Genomic DNA, 24,606 nt, shown 5'->3' on the forward strand with positions numbered 1-24,606 from the left:
ATATCTGCTATTAGCTGGTGAAGAAACAGAGATACACAAGATATATTTGTCAGGACCGCTCAACTAGGGTCAAACAGGGAATTCATTTTAAAATGTGTATGTTGTGTTCACAGTGTGCATTGTGTAAGCTAGGTGTAATGTAGTATATGTATGTGCTATAATTTAGCTTTCATCTCTGATGCGGAGGCTTTTGGTTTCCGAACAGGAACAAATCAGTGTTGTCAGTGTTGGCTTGGACAACTGAAGCTACTAAAATATTAACATTACAAATAATCAGTACAGTTTAAGTTCACTATCTGTTATGTTTTAGAACAAGTTATTTCACATGTGGATAAAGATATAGTGATTTTAAGGCACATAGATGAAGAAAACAGAGGAAGTCGCTGAGACCGAAAGACCCACTGAATCCCCTCGTAGGTGGGAGTTGTGAGACCAGGTGCACGGAAACTGATCTTGCAACAGTATTTTTGTTTCCTGTGCAAAGCGCATACTTCCTGTGCATGCTGTGCACTTATTGTACATATCAATCAATCAGTCAGATTACAGGAACTAAGCAGTGTGACTTCATTCCCTGATCAGGTTTCAACTGATGTCACTGTGAGATATGAGAATATAATCCAGATAGTTGCAGTGATCAGTTCATCAGTGTTTTTGCACCTAAAAGTATAATCACTGAGTTGTCCATGTGAGCAGCTTTAATGCTTTTATATTACCGAGTTTTACCTGAATGGGCCTGTTTGGTTAAGCAGTGTGGTAACTATAATGTTTGTCATTTTAAATTAAAAGGGCTCTTTATTTTCTACAAATCTTTGGTTGTCTTTCAGCTGATGAACCCTCCTGATTGTCAGCTTGTCTTTTTTTTTTTAGACAAAGCCATGAAGGTGTTGCTGTGCTGTCTGGACAGTAAAGATACGGAAACCCGCTGTGTGGGAGCGTCTGCACTTTGGGCGTTGCTCCACAACAATCAGAGGGTACACACACACACACACACACACACACACACACACAACTGTATTGGCTGGTATTGGAGTTTACTGATGAAATATGTCAAATTAAATCTTGTCTGCTTGAAAGCTTCATTCTCATTGGATACAGTACAAATGACCAATGTTTTTGTTTACTGATTTCCGTTCGAAGGCCAAGACTTATTTGAAGTGTCCCTCTGTTCGATTGAGAATTGAGGAGGCACAAGCCGTCTCTAAGAAGGGTATGTATTTTAATAAAAACAAATCATCGTCTGTGCTGGAAATTGCGTCTGTAAATCTGAACGTACCAATATCAACAACCATTGTTCCATTGTTTACAATCGTGGTTTTTGTTGTTGTTTCTAAACTGCAGATGCAGAGAAGAAGCAAGAACCCACAAGTGCCTACCTGCTGAAGTGCCTCGAAAATCTTTCCGAGCTGCTAAATAGATGAATGAATTGTCTTTTTTTATAAATATTGTTTTGTATCATGTTTTATATCTATCAAGTAAGATTTAATGTGGATATTAAAATTGATCTTGGCTTGTCTACTTGTGGTCTCATTTCAGTAGAAGTTTTCGTGACAGCGATGATGTTTTTCAGCAGGACACCGGCTGTGGCTTTGAACACGTCTATTGTGGTGATGACGGTGTTAAGCTGCAGTTCCACACGATGCCCCCTTTGGTTAGTTGGTGGAAACCACAAGGTCTTACTTGCGCCTGCTGAATTACTTTCACTTTAAAACTGGAAACTTGTAATTGATCATTTGTGTTTTGAAATTGCAAAAATAAACACCAACTCAGATTTCACTTTCTATCCAGAAAACTTAATTAGAAACCCCACCATGCTGTATTATGTCACCAGCTTGCCGTTTATTCCCAGTCCTGGCGATAAAGTGCCCCCTCTGTGTGGAATGAGCTAACAGTGGGCTACCATGAAGTGTGTCCCAGTAGCTCAAGTTTTCTGTGTAGCCAGAGAGCTAGCAGGAAGTGCAGCTCGGGTGCCTCTTCACTTGTCTCATCAATGCAGCTTTCATTCTCCCTCGGTGGGGCAAGATGGAAGCTGTACAAAAGGACTACTGGTACTTCGTGGTACTTATCTTCCTCCCTTTTCTTAAAGGTATGCAGCTGACATATTTTTTAACGATTTTATAGTTTTAATGAATTGACTTGTGTCGTGGTGACGCTTTTACTCGGAATGTTGAATGTTGTCTTTCAGGATAATTTGAAAGGAGGGATTTTCCTAAAGTTTATAATCAGTGACTTAAAAAAAAAAAAAAAAAGTCCTTTTATTTCACATTTTATGTTTACTTTAATTGGATTGAGTGATGGTACAAAAGCTTGTTATTGTAAGTTTTGTGAGACATTGCTATTCTAAACCTACTGAAGCTCTCCCAGTGGCTTCACTAGACTTGAAATCAGTTGTCATTCAGCTCAGATAAAAGGCTTTGAAAACTTGGAAGCTTCATCACCAACTATTGTCAGTGGTGTTTATGTGTGCTGGCTCAAATTAGCCTAATCACCGTTACCCAAGGGGTGGCCTCAAAGCTGTGAATGCTGTGGTAATCTTCAAGTAGAGGAGATTTAGAGGGAAAACGGCCGTTTATGCCGCATTGCTTACACCTAAATACAAGTACTTGTTCATTTGTAGTTTCAGAACCAAGAAATGACATTATTAAAATGTAATCGATTATATAAATCCTGTCTGGAAGTTGGATTTACTGTTTTGTTTTTGGGAAAGAATAGTTAAGAATTAGTACTTTATCAAAGTCATGACATTGTGTGAAGATTGAGATGTTAACGAGCAATATCCTCCTGTCCAGTTGCTGTCCAGCAGAAAGAGGTTGTCACGGTCCGACTGGAGGAGGGGATGGTTCTGGACTGCTTGTGCCCCTGGGACGGCAACCTCAGCATGGTGTCCTGGACCAAAGTGCCAGACAAGGATCCGGTGGCTGTTTTCCATCCAGAGTACGGAGTGGCTTTTTCTCACCAGTACCGAGAGAGAATAGAGTTCCTGAGGACCACGCCTATGGACGGAAGCATCTCCCTGAGGAACGTCACTCATCAGGATATCGGGCTTTACCACTGCTCTGTTCAGACTTTCCCTCAGGGACCCTGGACCAGGAACATTCAGGTGGAAGATTTAGGTAAATGTCACGGCAGAAAAAAACGCTGAGCTGGAAATTCTGAGCCATGTCAGATCAACGCGCCCCCGCTGCATGAGATAAAAGAACTGATGTTGGAAATGAAACTTAACAGTGCTATCCTATCGTTTCCATGACACATTGAGATTTCTTTCTGTCTTTGACGAGCTGTGTCTCCCTCCTCCCTGTGCTTACAGATGAGCCACCAGAAGAAGACGACGGCACAGAGCCCCCGCCTCCAGAGGTGACCGTGGCGGACACCGAGTTAGTAGCGGAGCAGAACAACAACCTGACCATCAACTGCAACCACCAGCACAGTGGTACCGTCTACCAGGTCATTTTGGAGAAGATGCTGCACGGCGAGCCCTGGCACATCATCGGAGTGTGTAAGAAGGTGGAGGGCGGCCTGGTGGGAGAAGACTACAGCGACAGGGGTCAAGTCAACTGTGCAGACAGCCTCGACGTGAGTCTTCACATGACGGATGTGATGCAGGAAGACAGCGGTTTCTATCGCTGCACGTTCAACACAGATGCAGGTGTGAAGACCACCAGCGTGCAGCTCACTGTTACCGCTCCAGGTATGAGAACAGACACATACATTCAGCTGTGTGACTGGATGATGAATCTTTTCTCACGCTAAAGATGATCTATGGATGCAAACGTGCCTCACAGAGCAGAGTGATGGATGAAACATAATGAGCAATCCTTGTGATGTCAGTGTCATATGTTCACAAGTGATACAAAACTTGACTCATGCAAAAAACCACAACTTCTTGTGGCATGTTTTAGGATTCTGCAGAGCGCTGAGCTGCGTGTGGGTGTCTGTGTGAATGTTCGTCACATGTGCTATGAATATTGTGATGACGTATGTGTCATAAAACAAGTGTGAAATACATCATTCACCACAAACACTAAATGTGAGATTAACTGGAGAAACCAGCTTTCAGGCTGTTTTGGTCCTTTTCACATTATTGTTTGTTTGTTTTTCAACCAGGTGGATTCAGCCTGTCGTTATACATGATGTATATTTACATCGGGGCGGGAGCTGCTGGACTTCTTCTACTCATTGCCATCCTCATAGTAGCAGTAAGACACAGGTGAGATGTGTGTTCACCAAACAAAACTTCAAAACTAAACTTGACTGCTGAAGATTGGTCTGTCTATTATTTGTGCTGAAGTTTCAGACAAACAACTGAGTGAACAAAACTAAGCTCTGTTTTCCGCCACATGCTCCTTGCTCATAGGCTTAATGCTGATCATGTGTTCTCTGCCACTTTAGATTGGTTCTGCTTAACTTATTTCTGTTTTGACTGGTATTTTAAGTTGGTCTATAAAGCTGAGTAAAGTCACTGCATGCTTTAAATTTGCAATAATCATTGCAGTGCCCAAGAAGCCCATTATTAGCTGCTCAAATGGCTACAGGCCTGATGCCTCAACATCTGTTGTAATGGAAGTGTTTGAGCGTGTAGCGTGGAAACATCTGCCCAGTGCTGAGCTACATCCAAATCAGTTAGCGTACATGGCCTTAAGGTCGGTGAATGATGCTGTATGTCTCTGTGTCCACTCCATCTTGCAGCATCTAGAAGCACCTGCCACCTCAGCTCAGCTTTTAATACAATAATGTCCATGAGGCTATATAACTAACTTTTGCAGCAAGATTTCTATCAGTCTCTCTGTCTGTGGGTTTTACTGCGCTGAACACATCAGCAACAACAGGTTTTCAAACTCATTACCCAACACATGACTGTATTTTATACTGCGACGTTGTTAAAATGACCAAGTTTGCTGATGCTACAAAGATGGCGGATTGATTTCTGTTATGAAGCAGTTTGTAGGAATCAGGTCAACTCACCATTTTTTATACACATTTGAAACAACAGCTGTTGAGCCGAAATGCTTCACAGGAGAGAAATGAGACTGGCATAGCTAACAAGTCTGAATAATAAGGTCAAGGCCCTGAACAATAACTACTAATGAACTTGTGAACTTTTGTAGAAAATTACAATGAGCTGCTAACTTACCAAAGATTATTCTTTATGAGACATTTGGAGTGCCCAGAGTAGCAATGATACAGTTTTAAAGAGCAACTATAGAAAGTCTGGCATGACAGTTCTATAGCTCTGGAAAAAACAAACAAAAATAAATTCATAGTCATACCTGTGCTCACAGCTTCAAAAAAAACTGTGTAAAGTTGTCACTTTTTCTGAACTACACCACATCCACTTGTAGTGCAAATGTTTTTTCACACCCTCACACCCTCCATTCAGTCATCTTCTACTTTTAAGACCAGAACATCCCACTTTCTCAAAAGCACTCACCTTGAAGCGAACCACATCCTGAGTGCTTAACTGGTTGTTTAAACGAGCACTTTATTCTGGCGCTTTAAGGACATAGGCCACAATGTTGCACTAAGTCAGTCAGATCCATCCTCTAAAGACCATGAAACATGTCTGTACAGGATTTCATGGCAATCTGTCCAATAGTATTTAAGTCTGGACTAAGGTGGTAAAGCAGCTGGATTTTCCATTTCTAGGACTACAAGCCAATTGCATGGATAACAGATGTGACCCTGGTTTGTTATTGGTGCTTTTGGAAGAAATTACTGAATTAGGGAATTGCAGTCATCCTCAAATGTATTCACACCCGTCCATTAAAGAAAAGGCAAAAGACACAATCAGTCACACAAATAACTAGAAAATGAAAAAAGTAATAATAAATAAAAATTTACTAAATTATAATTTAGTGAAAGAAGACATTACTTTTGAATTGTGGTTGAAAAGAATAATTTAAAAAAACAAAAAACAAAACTGTCCAGGACAAACTAGAGCACTTTGCTGATGAGCAGTGGGTCAAAATCCAAACACCTGTCAACAGGTGCAGAAGTCTGATTGAGAGTTACAGAAACACTTGATTGCAGTGATCGGGTCAAAGGGTTGTTCAACAAAATGTTAGTTTACGGGTCCCATCATACTTGTTTTTTTGTTGTTTTTTTAATATTTCAGTTGAACCACAATTCAAAAGCAATGTCATGATTTTCATTATTTATTATTACTTTTGTCAATTTCAACTTATTTCAATGACAGCTGTTTTTTCCTTCTTTAATGAGAGGGTATGAACAAATTTGAGGACCACTGTACATCTGATATTTCCCCATTAAAGCTTTTTCTTCATGGGAGAAGCCAGTCTCTGAGTATTTAGGGTTCAACTGCAACTTCCCAGCTGGCCCGGACCCTCACCGCAACAACTTCTGTTTAACTCTATATCCAGTGCTATTTGCTTACATTTGTCTGATAATCACAGCAGAAAGAAGAACAGAAGAGAGGAGTACAGAGTCAAACTGCACCCATCTCAGAGACAGGTAGGTGTTTCGTTTTTCATTTTAACTACTCTCGCCTTCGCACTCGACGCTTTTAAGGCGCTCCCTTACCTTCTCATCAGACACGCGCTTCACTACGATGCCCTCACGCTTTACAAATAACCTTCTCTCATCTTTTAACCTGATACCTTTTAACTTCTGCTTGCTGACTTAACTAAAACTGCTTCACGACGACCAAGAGTGTAGTAAAGTTTGAATAATGTGTGAATAATGGTTAAAAATGTAATATTGTTACTGTATTTTTTATATATTTATATTAAATCTTGTGACAGACATTGTGGCGGCAGCTTTGCTACATTATTGGGATTATGCTGCATTCTTAATTCCCAGGAAACTGTTTTAATATTAAATATAAATCAATATTTGAAGTATAGCACATTTTGCTATAATTTTTCCTCATTGAATAGTACTTATTAGAATTTTCTTGCTATAATAACAGCTGTGTAATCTGATAAAGTAACCGTCAATGGAGATTTTATTACGTTTTGCCAAACTGCTGCACTGTTCGTCAATACATCATCATCTGTCTCATCTAACAGCTATGAACATTTCCCTCACACTCGCAGCCAAACTTCTATGAGAACATCCACGTGTGTCCCAGGGTGACAAAGAAGTCCAGGCAGATCAAAAATTGCCCGGTCTATGCCAACCTACACACCGTACGAGCCCTCAAAACCCAACATCGGCCTCACAATAAATGAACACATGTAAATACGATGTGCCGCATAATGTGAGAAGGTGCTTTTTTCTGTCAGCCTCTCACACACAAAGCACATCTTTTTTTTCTTTTTTTTTTAATCTCAGCAGAAATAGACATATATTGACAGATTGCAATCATTTATTTGAGTTTCTGTAATTAGATGCGGGGATCACAGTGACACTGATTAATATTCCTTCTGTGGTTGGAAATTAGTTAACAAGCTGGTGCTCCTCTAGAAGTCACAAAAGCTGACAGGGTTGTTTGGACCGGGCCCCGCTCCCTCTAATTAAATGTAGTATGTACTTCATAATTACTGCTGAGGAAATATTTGATTTGGGGAAAACAATATTTGACAGTAACCAGCACGCAGAAGAGCAGACAAAAGCCTGTATAATCACTCTTTTCACTTGTCTAACCCCCGAGTAAAACGATTGACAAAGGCCTGTGTAATTGCCCTCTTTTTACTTTCATCCCTCCTGGTTTCCATTCAAAGCCTGACAATGGTGTCTAATCATCTAACGGAAAAGAAAAGCAGTCACTCAGCGCTGTACCATCACTTGAGACTGTTGCTTTCCCCTTCGGGCTCTCTGTCTAGGATGGCTGCATTCTAGTTACAGCCGGCTCTTAGTATGAAAGCTAAACTCTAATTAGCTAATCCTGTGCTTTAGTTTGTAGCTCCTTTTACTTTGTCTGGCTGCTGTTAATTGATCAGTGTGTTTTTTTTACTGTAAAATATGAAAGTCATTTTTATGATAAGCTGTCAAAAGTTTTCCAAGTTGTTTTGATGATTTCTTTTTCTTTTTCTGAGCTTGTAAAATCAATATTTAAGGTTTTGTGGTATTCTAGTATTGTTAAGCTGTGTGCTGTTTGTGTGATCTGATTCATTTATCTCCATAGAAATGGAGGCAGTGGCAGAGGCAGTAATGGATATGCGGGCTATTCCGCTAGGAAACAAGACAAATGTGGACAAGGTAGAAATGTGGAACATAAAGGGACAATATAGTTGGGTATCACAAGTTTTTTTTTTTTTCCTTCATTCTCTCACCTCACTGTTGCCGCTGAAACAGTAGAAGAACTGTACATATGACTGTGACGACGCTTGTGATCCCGTGTGTGTGATCGGCAGTAATGAAACTGATGTGTGTGACTGTAAATGACTCTTGTGTGGTTCAAATAAAACAAAGTGTCATCGCCTCTACCTCGTCGAGTTTCCTGTGGTGTGGGAGTGGGTTAGAAGAAAGCTGAACGGAACGAATCACCTCCAATTTACTGTGAAATGAGAGTCTCTATGACTGAGTAACCACTCAAATTCTATAACGGAATATTTACATTCTGGCCAACAGTTCGTAGAAAGATTAGAAACAAGGAAGCTGGGTAAACTTATCCCATGATATACTAAACCAGTACTTTTTTTCCCCAGCAAGTTAGTACCAGTATAGTCTCAACTGCTAAATTCGTATCCTCTGGTGTGTCTTCTGGAAATATTATTCTGTTCTTAAGATTTGATTGATGACTTGGGGTTTTGTTGACTTTTAGATTTGCCCTGTGTTAGACTTTGGGGGCTTTTGTTTTAAAGAAAAAAATATATGTATAGTGCTAAACACATTTATTAGACCACCACCCAATGAGAGGTTTTGGTAACTACCAAAATCATTTTTTAAACGTTTCTATAAAGGTTAATACACCAGTATGTCAAAGCTCTTTAACCAAAATGATTTTTTTAATGCTAAAATATTATTAGTATTGTTATCCATGAATTTTCGAATTTACTGTTTTACAAAAACAAAATGAAAAAAAGCACATTAATATTTCTTGATTAAGATGTCAAATTATAGCTATTTACTTGCATTCCTGAACTGGCTGAATGTTGTGCTGCTATGCCAGTGAGCCGACCTAAACTTGGGTATAGAAAGGTGCATTCAGTTTGAAATTCCTCATTCCTGTTCAAAATAGTAAAACGGTGATGGCTGAGTGCCCATTAAAGCACTTCATGATGCCTGAAGGTCTACATATAAGTATATACATACAGTGCTTAACAAATTAGGTGGTTTGATAAATTTGTGAAGCACTGTACATTTTAATAACACCTGTCCTGTTGGCACAATGCACCTAAAGTAGCTGATGTCCACTGTGTGCTCCGGTCGCTGTTTCAGATGAGCTAGTGCTCACTTGATTCCTCTTTGAGTGCCTTCAAAATTTGCAGAGGTTGTGGCCCCAAATGAAAAAAAATTGTGTCGACCATACATAAGCTGCCACTCTGGGCTTTAAACAGGCCCCAATGCGAACCAAAATGTCCCCATTAGTTCATTAATCAGCACTTAATATGCCATTTGTATGATCTGCTCACGAAACCAAAATGTGGAAATGACAATTTGTAGTTTTACGGATGGTCTTGTGTCGTCTCAACTTCTGGAACAACAGGAGGTAACTATACCCTGATATTTAATAGTCTCCAGATTGCCACTAATTGCCATTTTTACACTTTTTTTAGTAGATTTTTTTGGGATGTTACTTTACTGCTTTCCCTGTTCGTAGACTTTATGCTAAAGCTAAGCGCTAAGCTGCTGGACTGTCTCTAGCGTAATAAAGTGATATTAATCTTCTAATGTAACTCTCGAGGAGAACCCTAATTTTAGTCTCTGTTATTAATAAGCCACACTTGAAACAACAGCTGTTGAGCTGCAGTGCTTTCAAATAAAGAAATAAGATTACACATTTATCAAACAAGTTTAAAAATTAAAATTACAATCCTGTGGTATTATTTGTTATATGAATGTAAGAGTCTAATTTAAGTATTGAGGCTAGGAACCTTGTACTAAAGTACCTTACTAAATAAAAAAATAAACCATAAAAAATCATAATGAAAAGCCCATGATGCAGTGATTTTAAATATGCCTACTGACATGAAAGAAATTCCTAATACATGATAGAACATTCAATTTATTACCTTTTTTTTCTTCTTTAAATCATCAAAAACATTACATATGTACATTTAGTGAAAACTGTAGTCCTACACTCGTGTGTTCAAAGTGCTATGAACGTATAATCTAAGAGAACACAAAACATGTCGGACACAAACACAATCGTATCGGAGCAGTAACGGAAATATACATGACACTTCTACGAACGGGCAAATGGCTACGATAAACAACAAAAAACCGGAATAATTAAACAATCAGCTAGTATTTTTCTCCAGTCATCTCAGTAAGTACGGCTCCCGACGTAGTGGAGCGATTAACATTTATGAACCACACTTGAGCTACGACTCGAGACAACTAGGGGGCGTAAATGAGGCCGGATATGTTGACGTCTCAACGCCGGCTCTGACAGGCTAACAACTGCCGTGTGGATGGGCACTTTGAGGCTCGAGTGAATGTGAGGGTTGGGTTCTGTTAAATAACAAAATAAAGTGACTACTGCAAACGTTAATTTCATAACACAAAAATAAGTCCTTGTACTTTTCCCAGACCTTTATAAATCTAATATCTACTGCATTTCTAGACATATACCTGAAACAAAACGACATCAGGAACAGAAAAACACTGAAGTGAGTGATTATATTTGACACTGAAAGACTGCTTTGCTGCCTAAAACTGATTGTCACTGGAAACCCTTTTGATTACACTATTGTAGCTGTAATGTCTGGATTTTGAAAGAAAAAAAAAAAAAAAGTAGGATGGCAAATTGGTGAACATCTGCCTTTACCACAAGTATTTAAGAGACGAATCCGTGTCTGGTGAGAGCCGCCAATGGGCAACAAGCGTTACACTCAGTATTTTTCAGCTGTGACATGGCTTTACCAGTTGGGGCTACAATACTTCAATAAAACTTAAGACTTTCTAAAGTGGTTTTGAAGGTACAGCATTAACAATTCTGTCAACAGTGGTAAACTCAAAGCCCAAAGCCGTTGCTTTGGTTATATCTCACACTCTGCGGTCTGTGTCGGAAGGCACTTCTTACTCTAAGAGGACGATGCAGAGAACATTCTCATCACGGCGCTCACATTCTCACATTTCAATCACGCTACAGGAACGACTTCATGAAATTATGTCATATAGGTTATCAGGTTTTGTTTCAGTGAGAGTTCACACTTCTCATTCATACTGTTGCTAGTGGATGGAGAGCGGGACTGTATAAGGGGTCTGACATTCTTCAAAAAAAGTGAACAGTTTAAATAGGTTAGTCAGGCCAGTGGGTCAGAAATAACGTGTGTTTTATGTTGTGTTTGCTTATAATTTGGCATTTTCTTCTGTCGGCAATAGACATTTCTGCTTTGTGAGAAGATCAATGCCACATCAATGCCATAGATTGTAAACAGAAGATGGAGGAAGCCTCTGGGTCTGAAAATTGAAATCAATACTGCATTCTTTCTAACAGGCAGCAGGGGGCGACTCTTCTGGTTGTAAAAAGAAGTGGGATATCAATACTTCCTCCTCGATCTCTCACCTCAGTAAACATTCTATTAATGACTTTATGTCCTCAATCCCCTTTTTCAGGACTTTTTGAATACAGCATGGTGTTTATTTTATAAATTATGGTCCCAATGAGAGAAAAACAGATGATAAAGCAGGATAGTTAAGAACAAGGCTGCCCTCTGATTGACAGGCCACGACTACATCACAAGTATCCTTGAGTTTTTAGTCACCTCTCGCTCCTTAGATCTGGTTTCAGAAGAGCAAAATTTCTACCTCGAGGCTTCGGAACAGTGGTGCACAAACCAATGGGTGATATCACTGCATCCATCTTCTATATACAATCTATGGTCTGCACAATAAACATGACGCTCCCACCAACAGGTTAACTCAGTTAGCTTAGCACAAAGACTGGAATCAATAACAAACAGCTAGCCCGGCTCTGTGGGTAACAAATTCCCAAAACCAGTCCCTCTAAAGATCACAAATGAACATGTTACATCTTATTTCTTTAATCTGTACAAAAACTTATCTGTAAAAATAGCAGGTTGTGGTTTTACAGGTGCTGGTTTACAGATTTTGTTACCTTTGCTCAGGGCTAGGCTAGCTGCTAAATAAAAAGACATGAGTGTGGTGTCAATCCTCTAATCTAACGTTAACAACGCTAGCAAATAACTATTGCTGTAATGATTTCACTGAGCACACATTTTCTCAATAAAACACCTTGATTCTAATATTCCTAGAATGTTAAATTTTGTACGAACTTGATGAACCAGCAGAAAAAAATAACATTACCATGATGTTTTATTGCCACAGTGTGCATCGAAGAGCCGCTAATGCCAAATGTACCTCTGCTTTACATAACTCACCCCATTAGATCGCTCTCTTTCCACCTTTAGCTAATGAACCAGTTATCAGATATACAGTTTGAGGCTGAAGAGGAGCTGGGAAGCTATTAAAATCAAATTGCTCCAGTGAAAGGTAAGGTTGGCAGTTTAAAGCAGAGGCTGTGAGAAGGTTGCATTTTATCATTTCTGACGTGACAGTCCACTCCTACATCCTTTAGGCCCGTTTCTGAATGACTTTTTCCTTTTTGCTGGTAGTAACCGATTAAGGGCTTTGAGCTGATTCATCACTGCCATCAGCATCAAGCTGTTTTTGTGTAAGGCATTGATCAATTTCACATTCTTAAGAGAAAGCTGAGTGCAGTCAGTGTGGGAGTACTATTATGTGTCAAAACTGCTGGAATTTCTCGCGAATTGGTTGCTGAGGCTGCACATCGCTGTAACGAGCCCGATGTGGTTTCATCAGTTTCAGAACAAAAAAAAGCCCTTTTTTTTTAAAACATTGTTTTACAGTGAACCTTGTTAACGTCTTGTAAGTGCAGTGATTTGAAAAAAAACAACAATAAATGGGGGCATCATGCTGGCTCTAACAGGATGATGGCAATATAAAATGCTTGAAAACTACACTTAAAGGATTTTTGGTGCAATCTTTGAAGCTACTTCTGCTGTCACACGACGACGCGAGGAAGGATACGACCTTCCTTTTTTCATGTACCGCTCGCTCTACAGTTGACACTATTGTTTGTAAGTATCACCAGGAAATGATATATTACACGTCACTATACATATTTCTACATCGTCTCTACAGTGGGGGGTAAAGTGTCCAGTGTTGCTCGAGCAATTCTCTGTCATTGGAGGGGTCTCAGGCTGCAACTCGACTCGCAGCCACTAGAGGGCGACGGCGCCTCTTCCTGGTGCTGGCTCTCCTCCTGTTCGTGCTCGTCAGACAGAAAGCTGGGGAACGTCTGTGCTCGAGGGATGAACGTCATCGTCAGGCCGCTTCCTGTGAGAGGGGGGGAAGAAAAAAAAAAGGGAGGGAGATAGAATCAATGGAGCAGGAATAAAATAAGTTGATGAGCTACATTCAACTGCTTCACAACCAAAATTGTACTCGTGGTACAACTGTTGCTTAGCTACTGTCCACGGTAATATCTTTGTAAAGAAATGAAAATTACAATAATAAAATGATTTTTTTTAAGATGTAGGTGGTTCTCAGGGAATATAGCAAACACAAAAAAAACAGCATAATACAACAATAGTAACAGATATTAAAAAAAAGCCGCCTTGTATCGCAGATGAACAACTTCATTTCACCGCCTCGTCTTCTTAGAACGTCTGCTGTCATCTCTCTTTCCTGCATCCTCCCTCACCACCTTAATTTAAATTAATTGGACCAATTTGTTCTGCACTTCATATTGGTTAAATGCACTGAGCGGGAGTAATGGATACTTGTGGGTGGAGGGCTGTTCTTGTGCAACTGTGAGACCATTAATAATATATTAGAATGCTGTTTGGAGATGTGCACACAGAGGTAGGTTGAGGATAAAGTGGCTGGCAGGCTGCTGATCATGCACCAAACAAGGAGGAAGTGGCCAGTGATCAATATTTCAGGAGGTGCAAAACCTAACACAACACTGTAATCAACTCTAACCTATAGCATATATGGGACCCCGATAACATAGCAGGCTCGCGAGTCAGTATATTTCAGACGTTGCAAATCAATTTCCCCACAGAGGTTAATTGAAATTTGATTAAGAAATTAAAATTGGATTGTTTTCTTCCAGGGCTATATTGCCGAAATTGACAAAGAGATCATTTTCTCCTCTGTTGTTTGTGCGGAAATTCATATTAGCAAATGTGATGTTAAGCTGTTCAAATCATTCATAAGTGTGTGTGTGTGTGTGTGTGTTCATGTGTGTGTGTGTGCAGCCAGCAGCTCCAGTCATGATGCCACCAAAGGGAGCCGAGTTCAGAGCGTGAGACGCGCCGCTAACTCACCACGACGTGGAATATAAAACATGACCCAGACAGCCTGGCAATCAATGTCAAGTGGCTGTGTGAGTGCATGTCAAAGCCACAGAGAGAGAAGAGAGAAGTCTGGTTTAAAAAAAAAAAAAAAAAAAAGAAGAGAAAGAGGAGTGTGAAGAGAAATGATGCGCAACTAAAGAAAGACACCGAGAAGGAAAACACAGAAAAAGCATTTTCCTGTGCGAGTTAAGGGAACAGCTTGCAGGAGGAAGCGCAGAGGGGCCGGTGTGGGTGTGAGGACGAGACCAAAACACCAGCCATAACAGGTGAGTCATACATACACACCTCTGTCTGCTAGCATTTTTTTTTTTTCCTTTTCACCACTCCCTGAAATCAAGAAAAATAAGATAGCTTAAAGGTTTTAAATGCAGCACAATCCACACTCTGGAATAAAAAAAGACTGCAGGTTTAAAAAAAAAAAAAAAAAGAGGGACCGCGTTGTACTTAATAGATTGCTGAAACGACTGGTGCGCAACCAGGCATATCCTTTTCACATCTTTGCCAAGACAATCCCTCTCCTCAACCAAGGCCAATTTGGGCTGGGAAAAAAAAAAAAAAAGAGGAGGCAGGGAGCCGAGTGCCGACAGAGAGGGTGAAGCAGATCTCATCATCTCCTCAGTCAGAAACAGTGGCGTTTGTTGTGTGGTGCCAGACCCCTGACGAGAGCCACGCTTTTGGACACAAATGTAGACACACTTACACGCACACACATACAGGGGGGGAAAAAAATCATAATAAAAACACAGAGAGATGATGGTGTCAGCATCCCTCCTCCTCTGCTGCCCCCCATGAGAAGCAGACAGTGATTTGTCAGTGCCTTTTCATTACCAGGGAAGGTCATGTCATCCTATCTGGCCTGGGGTGGCAGCTGCTGGGCCGGAGCAGACAGGACAAGGCAGGGAGGCCACTCACACACACACGCTGACGGAGAGAATAGCACAACCCGGATACACAGGCAGGGCCATTCATGCAAGCATGTTGACACACACACACACACACCTGTCTGCACCTCCTTTCCTCAAAAGTGTGACAACATAGATGGCATCCTGCTAACAACTAGAAACAGAGGCTGAATGTGCCACAAACTACGGATTATGCAGGAGTGCTGACATGCATCGGTGTCTCCTGCGTAGTAAAGAAGTGATAAAACATGAGGCTGGGTCAGTTCGTTTAAATTTGGATAATGTGCACTGATGGCTGAGGTGATAAACTTCCCAAGCATCCAGCAGGAAGATCCAGCTGAACTCAGTTTTACCTGCTTGTAATGAATTTTTCATGGGATTCAGTTGTTTTTTTTTTTTACATCTACATCTACAGTATTCCATGTTGCCTGTTGCAGATAAGATCGTGTTATCCTGTTCTGCTATCATCTTGTCCCCGTGCCTTTGATACTCGCTACCTCTCGGTAAAATCCCCTCGTATCGCTCCCAGCCGATCAAACTAAGAACAGCGCTCCGTTTCATTAGAATTGCTAATGCTACGGCACTAAACTGTGAAGCACAATAAAATGTAGAGTGGGGGAGAGTGCATGTGGAAAAGCAGCAAAAAAAAAAAGTGACACAAAAACGAGTACACGAAGAAATACAAGCATTCTTGTCCCTCCGCCTTCCCAATATTAGAGTTGGTAATTGAACCATTTCCGACAGGCGTGGCGCCTTGCTTTTCCAACTCCAGAACTTTAAAGTGCACTCATTTCTACGCATCAGCAAACTCGGAGAACACAGCGGTTTCACTCAAATGCAAAAGAGTGAATAACATTAGGAGAGTAGAAGTGGGAGATGGCACAAAGTAGATACATTGTCTTAGTCGATGCCGTAGTTTCTGGAGATTAAAACATCTATCTTGGGTTTGATTAAATAGAAATCTTCTGGGGCCGAATTTTGTTTCAAAGTGATCAGGGCTGTTTTTCTTTCTACGCCACATCTTCCGCTTTCTTTTCAACACAACGCATTTGACTCCTTTGAATTGAATTATTATTTTCAATTATGGCAAACAAGGCTTCTGGGAGGTGTTTTTGAGACACTTCCAGATAAATAAAAAGGCAGATGTGAAAAATATTAAAATAAAGGAGTTACACTCTTTTACTGCCAGGTTCCCCCCCGCTAACTGAGGCAAAGAAATAAACAAATAGGTGAATAAACCTCAAAGGGGAAAGGAAGCTATGTTCCTTAATTATTCCCCCGGACCCGCAGGGTATTTGAAAGCAACCCGAGCATGACTCAGCAAATTGACTGTGCTGATTGGATATTCATCATGCACACAGTGATGCAGCCAGGGAGCAAACACAGCCAGCCATCATGGTCCAAAAACCTGATTTCTTGCCGCTTTACAGATCCAAACTATTAGTCCAATAACTAATGGCATCGTTATTATTCAAATGTACTTTAAAAACAGCTGATCTTTTGATTTACTTCCTGAATGTGCGTCTAAACATGTATTCAAAGATGGGTTTTTTTCCCCACTGTTAGAATATGTGAGGTCATGCTAAGGCGCTGAGGTGTTTCTGCAGCTCCCTGGGCTGACTTGGAAAGATGTCAGAACAGCTCAACTGATTTGACGACACAGAAATGCAGAATTAATTAAAAATGATTAAAATTTACCCACATGTTCAGTGAGCTGTAACATCCCAACAGCAGCACTTTAAAATGCGTGGCGAAGCCCGCTGGCAATCAAGCTGAGTAGAGAGTTAGCTAATGGATTTATGGTTGACAATTGATTACTCAAAGTGCGAGATAAACAACAGAAACAGTTAACGAAATAAATAGCTGAATGCAAGGTAATGAATGGGTGAAACGTCTAGCCTCTGCCTTTTTGGTAGCAGTTTAAACTTCAACAAACTCACCAAATACTACCAGCTGTATGGACAAGATATCTACAAAAAGAAAAGACTCTTTTATGTCAAAATGAAAACAGATTCTACAAAGTAATGACAAATAATTATAAAATGTCACAAGCATTCACCCCCTTCTAGTCGGTATTTAGTAGATGCACTTTTGACCGCAATTACAGCATTGAGCCTGTGTGAATGGGTTTCAATCAGCCTTGCACAGCTGGAAATTTTTGCCACATTCTTCTTTGCAAACTGCTCGAGCTCTGCCAGGGTGCCTAGGGATCATGAGTGAACAGCCCTTTTCAAGTCCTGCCACAAATTCTCAATTGAATCGAGGTCTGGGCTCCGATTCAGCCAATCCAGAACATTCACCTTGTTGTTGTTAAACCGTTTGCATGTAGCTCTGTCTATACGCTTTGTCTTGTTGTCTGTATTTATTTGACCCTCTACCTTGCTGCCAAAAACCATCCCCGCATCATGATGCTGCCACCACCATGCTTACCGCTTTGGATTGTGTGTTTATGGTGATCTGCAGTGTTTGGTGTCAGCCAAACATAGCGTCTTATTTGATGGCCAGAAAGCTACATTTTTGCCTCATTAAACCAAAGAGCCTTCTTCCAGTTAACTTTATAGTCCTACACATACCTTTTCGTAAAGTCTAGCCAAAATTTAATATGAGCTGTTCCCGTAAAGCTTCAGAGGACTCATGGTCTCCCTTACCTGCCACTTTCTCGCACGCTGACATATTCCATCCATTTTTTATGAATGGATTTAACTAAATCTTCTTGTACCCATTCGCTGACTTATACTTTTCAATAGTCCTTTCTAACTGTTGATTGAAGTGTTCTTTTGTCTTCATGCCGTAGTTATAGCCAGGAGTTCTGACTCACCAGTGACTGGACCTTCCAGATACAGGAGTCTACTGCACTTAGATGAGCTCCATTGCACTAATTGTGTGACTTCTAGCAATTACTGGAATACTTATGCAATCGCTTATTTTAGATTTTAATGAATTTGAAATCTGTTTGACATTAAAAGAGTCTCTCTTTTTTTTTTTTTGCAAATTCTTGAAACAAGGTCAAATAAAATTGACCATGATTCAATGTTGAAAAGCGATAAAAGAGAAAAACTTCTACGAACGTGAATATGTTTTACGGGCCCTGTATAAGCCATTGTTTTTTAGTTAATTGAACACATTTGGAATATGTCTGGTGGGGTGGATGAAAGGAGTACTTTAAGGGCACATCACCAAGAAAAGACTAGGAACCATTGTGCTCGACTAACTCTTCTGTGTGCACATAAGATGTAACGGACCTCCAGAAAAGGTGGAGACCTTCTGCCAGTGAGGAATCAATGCAATTACTGCACACGGCTACGCTCATCTGAGAACGGCTCGCAGCTACGTTAAAGGCAGCGGCAGCTCCTGACGTGCGCGCGGCTCTCCTGACTTGCCTTTTCACAATCCGAACCTCCCGTGTCAAAACAGGACCTAAACTCCCGTCACTCCTCAGAATCACCTTGTCGTCCTCCTTGTCTGACGAGACCTATCGCGGCGTCCTCAAACACACTGATGCATTCAATTTATTCATGGGAAAGGAGGGGAGATAATGGAAGCGCTGAATGTGTATGAGCGGGAGAAGGTGGAGGGTTGTTCCGAGTCGGACGGACACACAGAGAAAGTGTGGGAGGACCAGTGGAGATGCCAAGGTGATGGATGAGAGAGAAGCTCCTCTGCTCACCAGAGTTTGGAAAGGAAGAGTTTAAAAAGGAGACTTTACAGAGAGTGGGCTTATAAATAATGACCCCGAGGTGGAAGCTTCTCCGTTTAGTGTATATGAGTAAAAAAACATGTTGATGTTTGGAATGGAACACTTTGCTTTTAAGCTTATCAGGCCACAATTAAATGATAATGAAAAAAAAAAAAATCCTGCCTTAGCTTTTCAAAAGAAAATTATGACGTCAGAGCGACTTTCATCTTTGCCTGGCTTTCTGTTTTGCTCTATCAGTGAAAGCCAAAAGGCCCGTAATCCTCAGATAAGTCTACTAATCAACTAATACCATGGACAGAGCATAATCGCATCAGCTCACTAATCACCTTTCTGCCTCTGGTCTACATCTACACATTAACAAACACACACACACACACACACACACACGCTTAGTTTTTCTTAAGTATACTTGTACATTAAGTGCATCTAAAGGACGAACAGCGCTAAGCCTGGATGCTATAGACCTGTTGGAATTTTAATGTATTCAGGGTGACTCTGTCTTCCTCACTTCCACAGATATAAACATGAAAGTGCTTCCTTGCAAGACCACACACACACAAATAATTTTTGTGTAAAATGTAATGTAGATTATAGATCTGTTTGCTTTTGGTTATCAAAGAGAGAGAGAGAGAGAAAAAAACATCCTTACAGAACTGATTCAGCTCAGCCATATTCTTGGGGTATCTGGTGTTAACAGCTCTCTTGAAGTTATTCTACAGCATCCTTGGTGAATTAAGGTCTGGCCTCTGGCTGGTTTGAACTAGAGTCCATTTGTTTGTCATTCTGTAGTAGATTCACTTTGATATTTATACTTATTGTAAGGCTGCATCACCCAGCTCCAACTGTGCCTCAGCTGGACAGCCACCCAGACATTATGCTGAAGGATCCATCCATCCATTACCTATCCACCGCTTTATACTGTAGAGGGCTGGAGCTTATCCCAGAGGCTGGAGCCTATTCCAGCTGATAGGACAAAATGCATGCTGGAGGATACCTAAATAAACTTGGGGATCTCTTTTCCCCTCAAGGATGGCGGACTGTCCAGGCCCAGACACAGCAAAGCAGCTTCCTCTGCTGTACTTCACCTCTGGGTTGATGTTTTTATGTTGGTATGCACTGGTATCCTTTATATTACAGTCTAACTTAGTACTGGTAGATCGCTAATATACACTTCAAACACAAGTTATTTAAGTAAAGCCAGTGTATGTGCATTAAAAAACACAATTGTATTTCTGCATCAAAGCTGTTCTTTAATGACATGTAGGTGGTCATGAACCCTATTGTAAAGCTCCAGGCCAGAGAACAAAGCATTGTTTGAAGTGTAGTGTGGTGAGGGTAGAGTGTACTGTTGCTCCACAAGCTCCAGAGGATGGTGAAAACATCTATTCCTCACGAAAATGTTGTGTAGATTAGTTGTAGTACCTGGTTGCTCCACCAGGTGGAGGCTTCTGCTGTTTATTACTCAGACTAAGGGCGGTGCTGTACTGGCAAGCAGAGGGCATTGTGGGGGATTAACCTTTTATCGGGCAAGGAACCATGTATGGTAACTTCCACAGGCTTTCAAAATGACAGAGTGCCAAATCATATGACTTCATCCAGCCAATCAACGAAGGTTAGCTACATCACAACTCAGTCACTACAGCCTCTAACCAATCACGAGTGAGCCAGAGTGATGTTTTGACATAAGTTATAAGTTCCATAAGTCTGACTGGTGATTTGGAAATGAATGTTCCTTCATCTATAATGTGCATTTAAAAAAATAAATAAATAAATTTATCCACATATTTTTGTAATTCGTTATACCCTTGGTAGGTGAGGTGAGGCAACAACTTTGATTTGAAATCTGAAACTTCTTTAAAAAGCCAAACAAGAAAAAATGTTATCTTAAATCCACCAATAGCACTCGAGAGTTGAAGATTTAAAGTTCCAAGTATTTCAATGAGTGCCCTATAAAGGGTTAGGTAGCAGTGGGCCACCATGACGTAGACTTCCTGTGATGGTTAATGGCTTCAAGGCAGTTCTTCCAGGCGCAAACCAGGTCTGACTAGGATGTCTCATGTGTCCTTTAACTAAAATGGCAATGTCAGCAGAAGACAAATGTCAACTGTGCTCAATTTGTGCAATTGTTCAATTAACTGATTATTGACTGGTAATGCTGCAGGTTACTGATAAAGGACGTTAATCAAACTTTGCACCCTACCAACATACTGCCACAGATTGTCCTGACCTGTGTGACAGCGGCTGTAAACAAAGGTTTGGGTTTAGGTTTATGCTGATACCGATTAGTTCAATAATGCCTTGCATGGCCCAGACCTCCACATCAGGTCAGAACATCACTGCTTTTTACACCTCACATGGTGTTGTATGTTCTTCCAAAAGTACTTAGTTAGTTTCATCAGTGCGGAACACATTTTCTAAGCAGCACTGTGGAGCATCAAGGCGATCTTTGAGAAATTCAGGCGTGCATTGATGTTCCTTTTTGGAGAGCAGCAGCTTCCTCTGTGGTGTCCTGCCATGGACAACATGTTCCATGCATGATTTGCATTTAGTAGATTCACAAACAGATATGTTAACCAGCTCCACTGATTCCTTTCAGCTTTTATCTGCTACTCTGGGCTTCTTCTTTTTTTACCTCACTGAGCATTCTGCTTTGTGCTTTCAGAGTCATCTAGCTGGCCGCTCACTTCTAGGGAGAGCGGCTTCAGGACTAAATTGTTTCCATTTACACTCATTTTGCTGGTGGACTGATGAATATCTAGACTCTGGGAGATAACTTTGTAACACTTTCCAGCTTCATGCAAATCAGCTATTCTTAATTATAAGTCTCCAATAGCTCTAATCCACACCGCCAATCATGTTCCATTGATTGAACTCCAGATTCGTAAACTCCTGACTCCAATTAGCTTTTGTTGATGTCATTAGCCGAGGGTTGCACGTTCCTTTTCCAAGCTACGCTGCATGTTTCAGTATGAACAAGAACAATACAATGATTTGTGTATTATTAATACATAGATTGTATTTATTCAGAATTTGAACTTAAGATAACTTTCATCACCAATGCAGATATTTCCATTAAAATTCCAGACTGATAATGGCTTTAGTCGAGATTTCAGAGCTGAGCGTATTCATTTAAAGTGGCCTAATTATTTTCATATGAATGATAAGGTTACAAATATATGCACCGGCCAGGACAGTGCAAAGGGATCTGGCAAAAAAGAACAAGGCAGCGAACACAGAGGAATCAGAGGACAGAGTTCACTAACCTGATGACCTGAAGCTGTTTCTCTGTGTGCGATTTGTGGATATTAACATCAATTGTGACTGCGTGTGGGGCTATTCTGCGTCATTTAGTTTTCCTAAGCTCAAGCCTATCAGGTGTGCATCAGACAAAACTAACTTTCAGGCCAAACATTAAAAAAAACACACACAACTATTAGACGGTAAAAGTGCGACCTTTCCTTTTGCTTGCTAATGGAAAATGTATTGTTAAAAAGGAATCAGCAGCTTCAAGAACCAAACTTTAATTCACTCATCAGCAGCAGCGCTTTGCATTCTGGGTAATTCCACATCAAACCACCTGAAACTTTATCATCAACTCTGAACATTTAGATGGTGTCTGTGATGTTTTGGTTCAATATATCAAATACTGTCTGAGATATTTGGTCTTTTTAAAAATTCCCCAGCACGTTTTAGGATTTTTAAAAAATTTTGTGACCAAGTTTTACACAATAAAAATCTTCTACATGTTTAGTTTTGTATTATTGTGACATGAAGTTGCTTTATCAGTTTTATTGTTAATGTGACGGCTTCATTTTTTTTCCATATTTTAATTCAGCCATAATGTTTTGATCTGCTTGTCCAGTATTACAGATTCTGAATCAATGTTAGACAAGAAATAACAGTGATTTTTTTTTTTTTTTTTTTTTAAAGGAAAAGGTAAAAATGAAAAAATAGAACCATTTCTAGAAATGTGGAGTCAGTTTTCCATGTGTAAAATCAGTAATGTGGACAAAAACAAAGTCTACAAAGTGGTAATTGTGAAAATCCTCATCAGCAGTGAGCAGTATTCTCTCGCTGTGTCTTTCCTTCGCAAGCAGGCAAAGATACAGCAGCAGCATACTTAAGATGATTAGTAACTTGTTGTATGTACCTTGGTAACTGTAGAGATCCCCCACGCTGGTCTGACGCGTGATGTGCTGCCAGTAGGCGCTGCGTGGCAGGGAGATGGACTTGGTTAACGTCTCTCTGGAGTGGATCTGAAACAGGCAGCGAAAGACTCTCTCACTTCTGTCACTCAGTCACAACACGGGAACCGCTCTGCGTGTGTCAGTAAACGGAGAGCGTGAACGGCGGATTGCAGGTTGAATGGCTGCTTGATGGCTGAAATCAGGATTCATTTGGGATCGTGATGTTGTTTCGCCACTGAATGATGTGTTTTCGATTTCTGTTTGCAAAGTAGAACTAAAGGCCCAAAACTAAAAGCTAGAAAACTGATTGAAATAAATTGATATTTTGCAAAAAAAATATAAAAAAATATGCATTTACTCAGTCGTGAACATGCAGTTTCACCCAATCTGCAACATAACTGGTATATTTTGTGTAGCTCGTCATACAATTTATAGAGCTGATGGTAGCTGCATTTGGAAATGTTCCCAAATGGTGGGGTCCAGGAGCATGGCCATATGGTCAAGGCTCATCAAACACTAGGCAGGCCTACATAAATAAAGAATACAGATGATAGCGGGGAGGAGGGGAGGAAGGAAGGAAGGGAAGGATGGCTGTTGTGATGGAAGGAGGTAGCGGAGGCCAAGACCACGGGGTGTCACAGGGCTCGTGGTCCAAAGCGGCAATTTGGAGGGAGAAACCAAGAGAAATGTGTGTTCTTTTGTGTTTGTGTGGACATCTTGTGCGAAAATCACGATTTAGTGCCTTTGCATTCATTGGTTTCTAAAAATAATCCCGCAAACAGCTTCGATAAAACGCTTGTTTGATCAGCTTAAATCAAACAGGCGAAGAAGAAGCCACTGAAATACTAGAGAAACAAGGCATTTTTGAAAATTCGAGTGTGGACAGAAGCAGTTTGTATACACATTTCTCAGTGTTACTTCTGGCACCGCTTGCAACGGGGATATTTTAGCAAGTCTTTTAGAGCGATGCACATTATGTAAGTATCAACAGATTATTCCTAAAACAGTGCCGCGTTCTCGAATGCCCTCATTATTAGCTGTTTTTAATACTGGCAGGAGAACAATACAGTTGTTGGTCTTATCATGTGCAGCTGTGGATGCGAGATAAACAACCAAAAAATGTGCAAATGTACCTGCGAGCTCTTCTCCATCTCCTCCATCATCCTCTCGTGCTGCTGGGCAATGGCCAGCGTGGCCGAGTGGACCCGCTGGTAGATCATCTCCCCCTCCCGCGTCTGGAACGTGAACAAACCCTCTCCTGTGTCACACATCCTGCGCCAGGAACACACACACAGAGATACACTTTGATCATTCTCACTCTTGGATTGCTGATTTACAAATATGCATGGCTG

General features: G+C 40.6%; 3 protein-coding genes across 3 annotated transcripts in view; 2 read left to right on the plus strand and 1 right to left on the minus strand.

The window, feature by feature from the left end:
• Positions 1-1,513, plus strand: part of rttn (rotatin) — a 31,495-nt gene extending 29,982 nt beyond the window's left edge. The window contains exons 43-45 of the mRNA XM_008278508.1: positions 868-971; positions 1,138-1,207; positions 1,339-1,513. Of these exons, the coding sequence (XP_008276730.1) occupies positions 868-971; positions 1,138-1,207; positions 1,339-1,418 (254 nt within the window). The 3' untranslated portion in view covers positions 1,419-1,513. The remainder of the gene's footprint in view (positions 1-867; positions 972-1,137; positions 1,208-1,338) is intronic.
• Positions 1,514-1,898: 385 nt separating this feature from the next.
• On the plus strand, positions 1,899-8,381 carry cd226 (CD226 molecule). The gene is given in 8 exon segments (XM_008278510.1): positions 1,899-1,923; positions 1,926-1,972; positions 1,975-2,083; positions 2,787-3,110; positions 3,305-3,685; positions 4,102-4,204; positions 6,411-6,465; positions 8,081-8,381. Coding segments are annotated over 8 exon segments (1,071 nt in total). The 3' UTR covers positions 8,108-8,381.
• A 3,854-nt stretch (positions 8,382-12,235) lies between these two features.
• dok6 (docking protein 6) overlaps positions 12,236-24,606 on the minus strand; it is a 49,962-nt gene continuing 37,591 nt past the window's right edge. The window contains exons 6-8 of the mRNA XM_008278509.1: positions 24,388-24,526; positions 23,218-23,323; positions 12,236-13,443 (exon numbers count right to left, since the gene is read on the minus strand). Of these exons, the coding sequence (XP_008276731.1) occupies positions 13,289-13,443; positions 23,218-23,323; positions 24,388-24,526 (400 nt within the window). The 3' untranslated portion in view covers positions 12,236-13,288. The remainder of the gene's footprint in view (positions 13,444-23,217; positions 23,324-24,387; positions 24,527-24,606) is intronic.

The sequence above is a fragment of the Stegastes partitus genome, unplaced genomic scaffold (genome assembly GCF_000690725.1).
Source record: "Stegastes partitus isolate 25-593 unplaced genomic scaffold, Stegastes_partitus-1.0.2 Scaffold125, whole genome shotgun sequence".
Taxonomy (NCBI): domain Eukaryota; kingdom Metazoa; phylum Chordata; class Actinopteri; family Pomacentridae; genus Stegastes; species Stegastes partitus.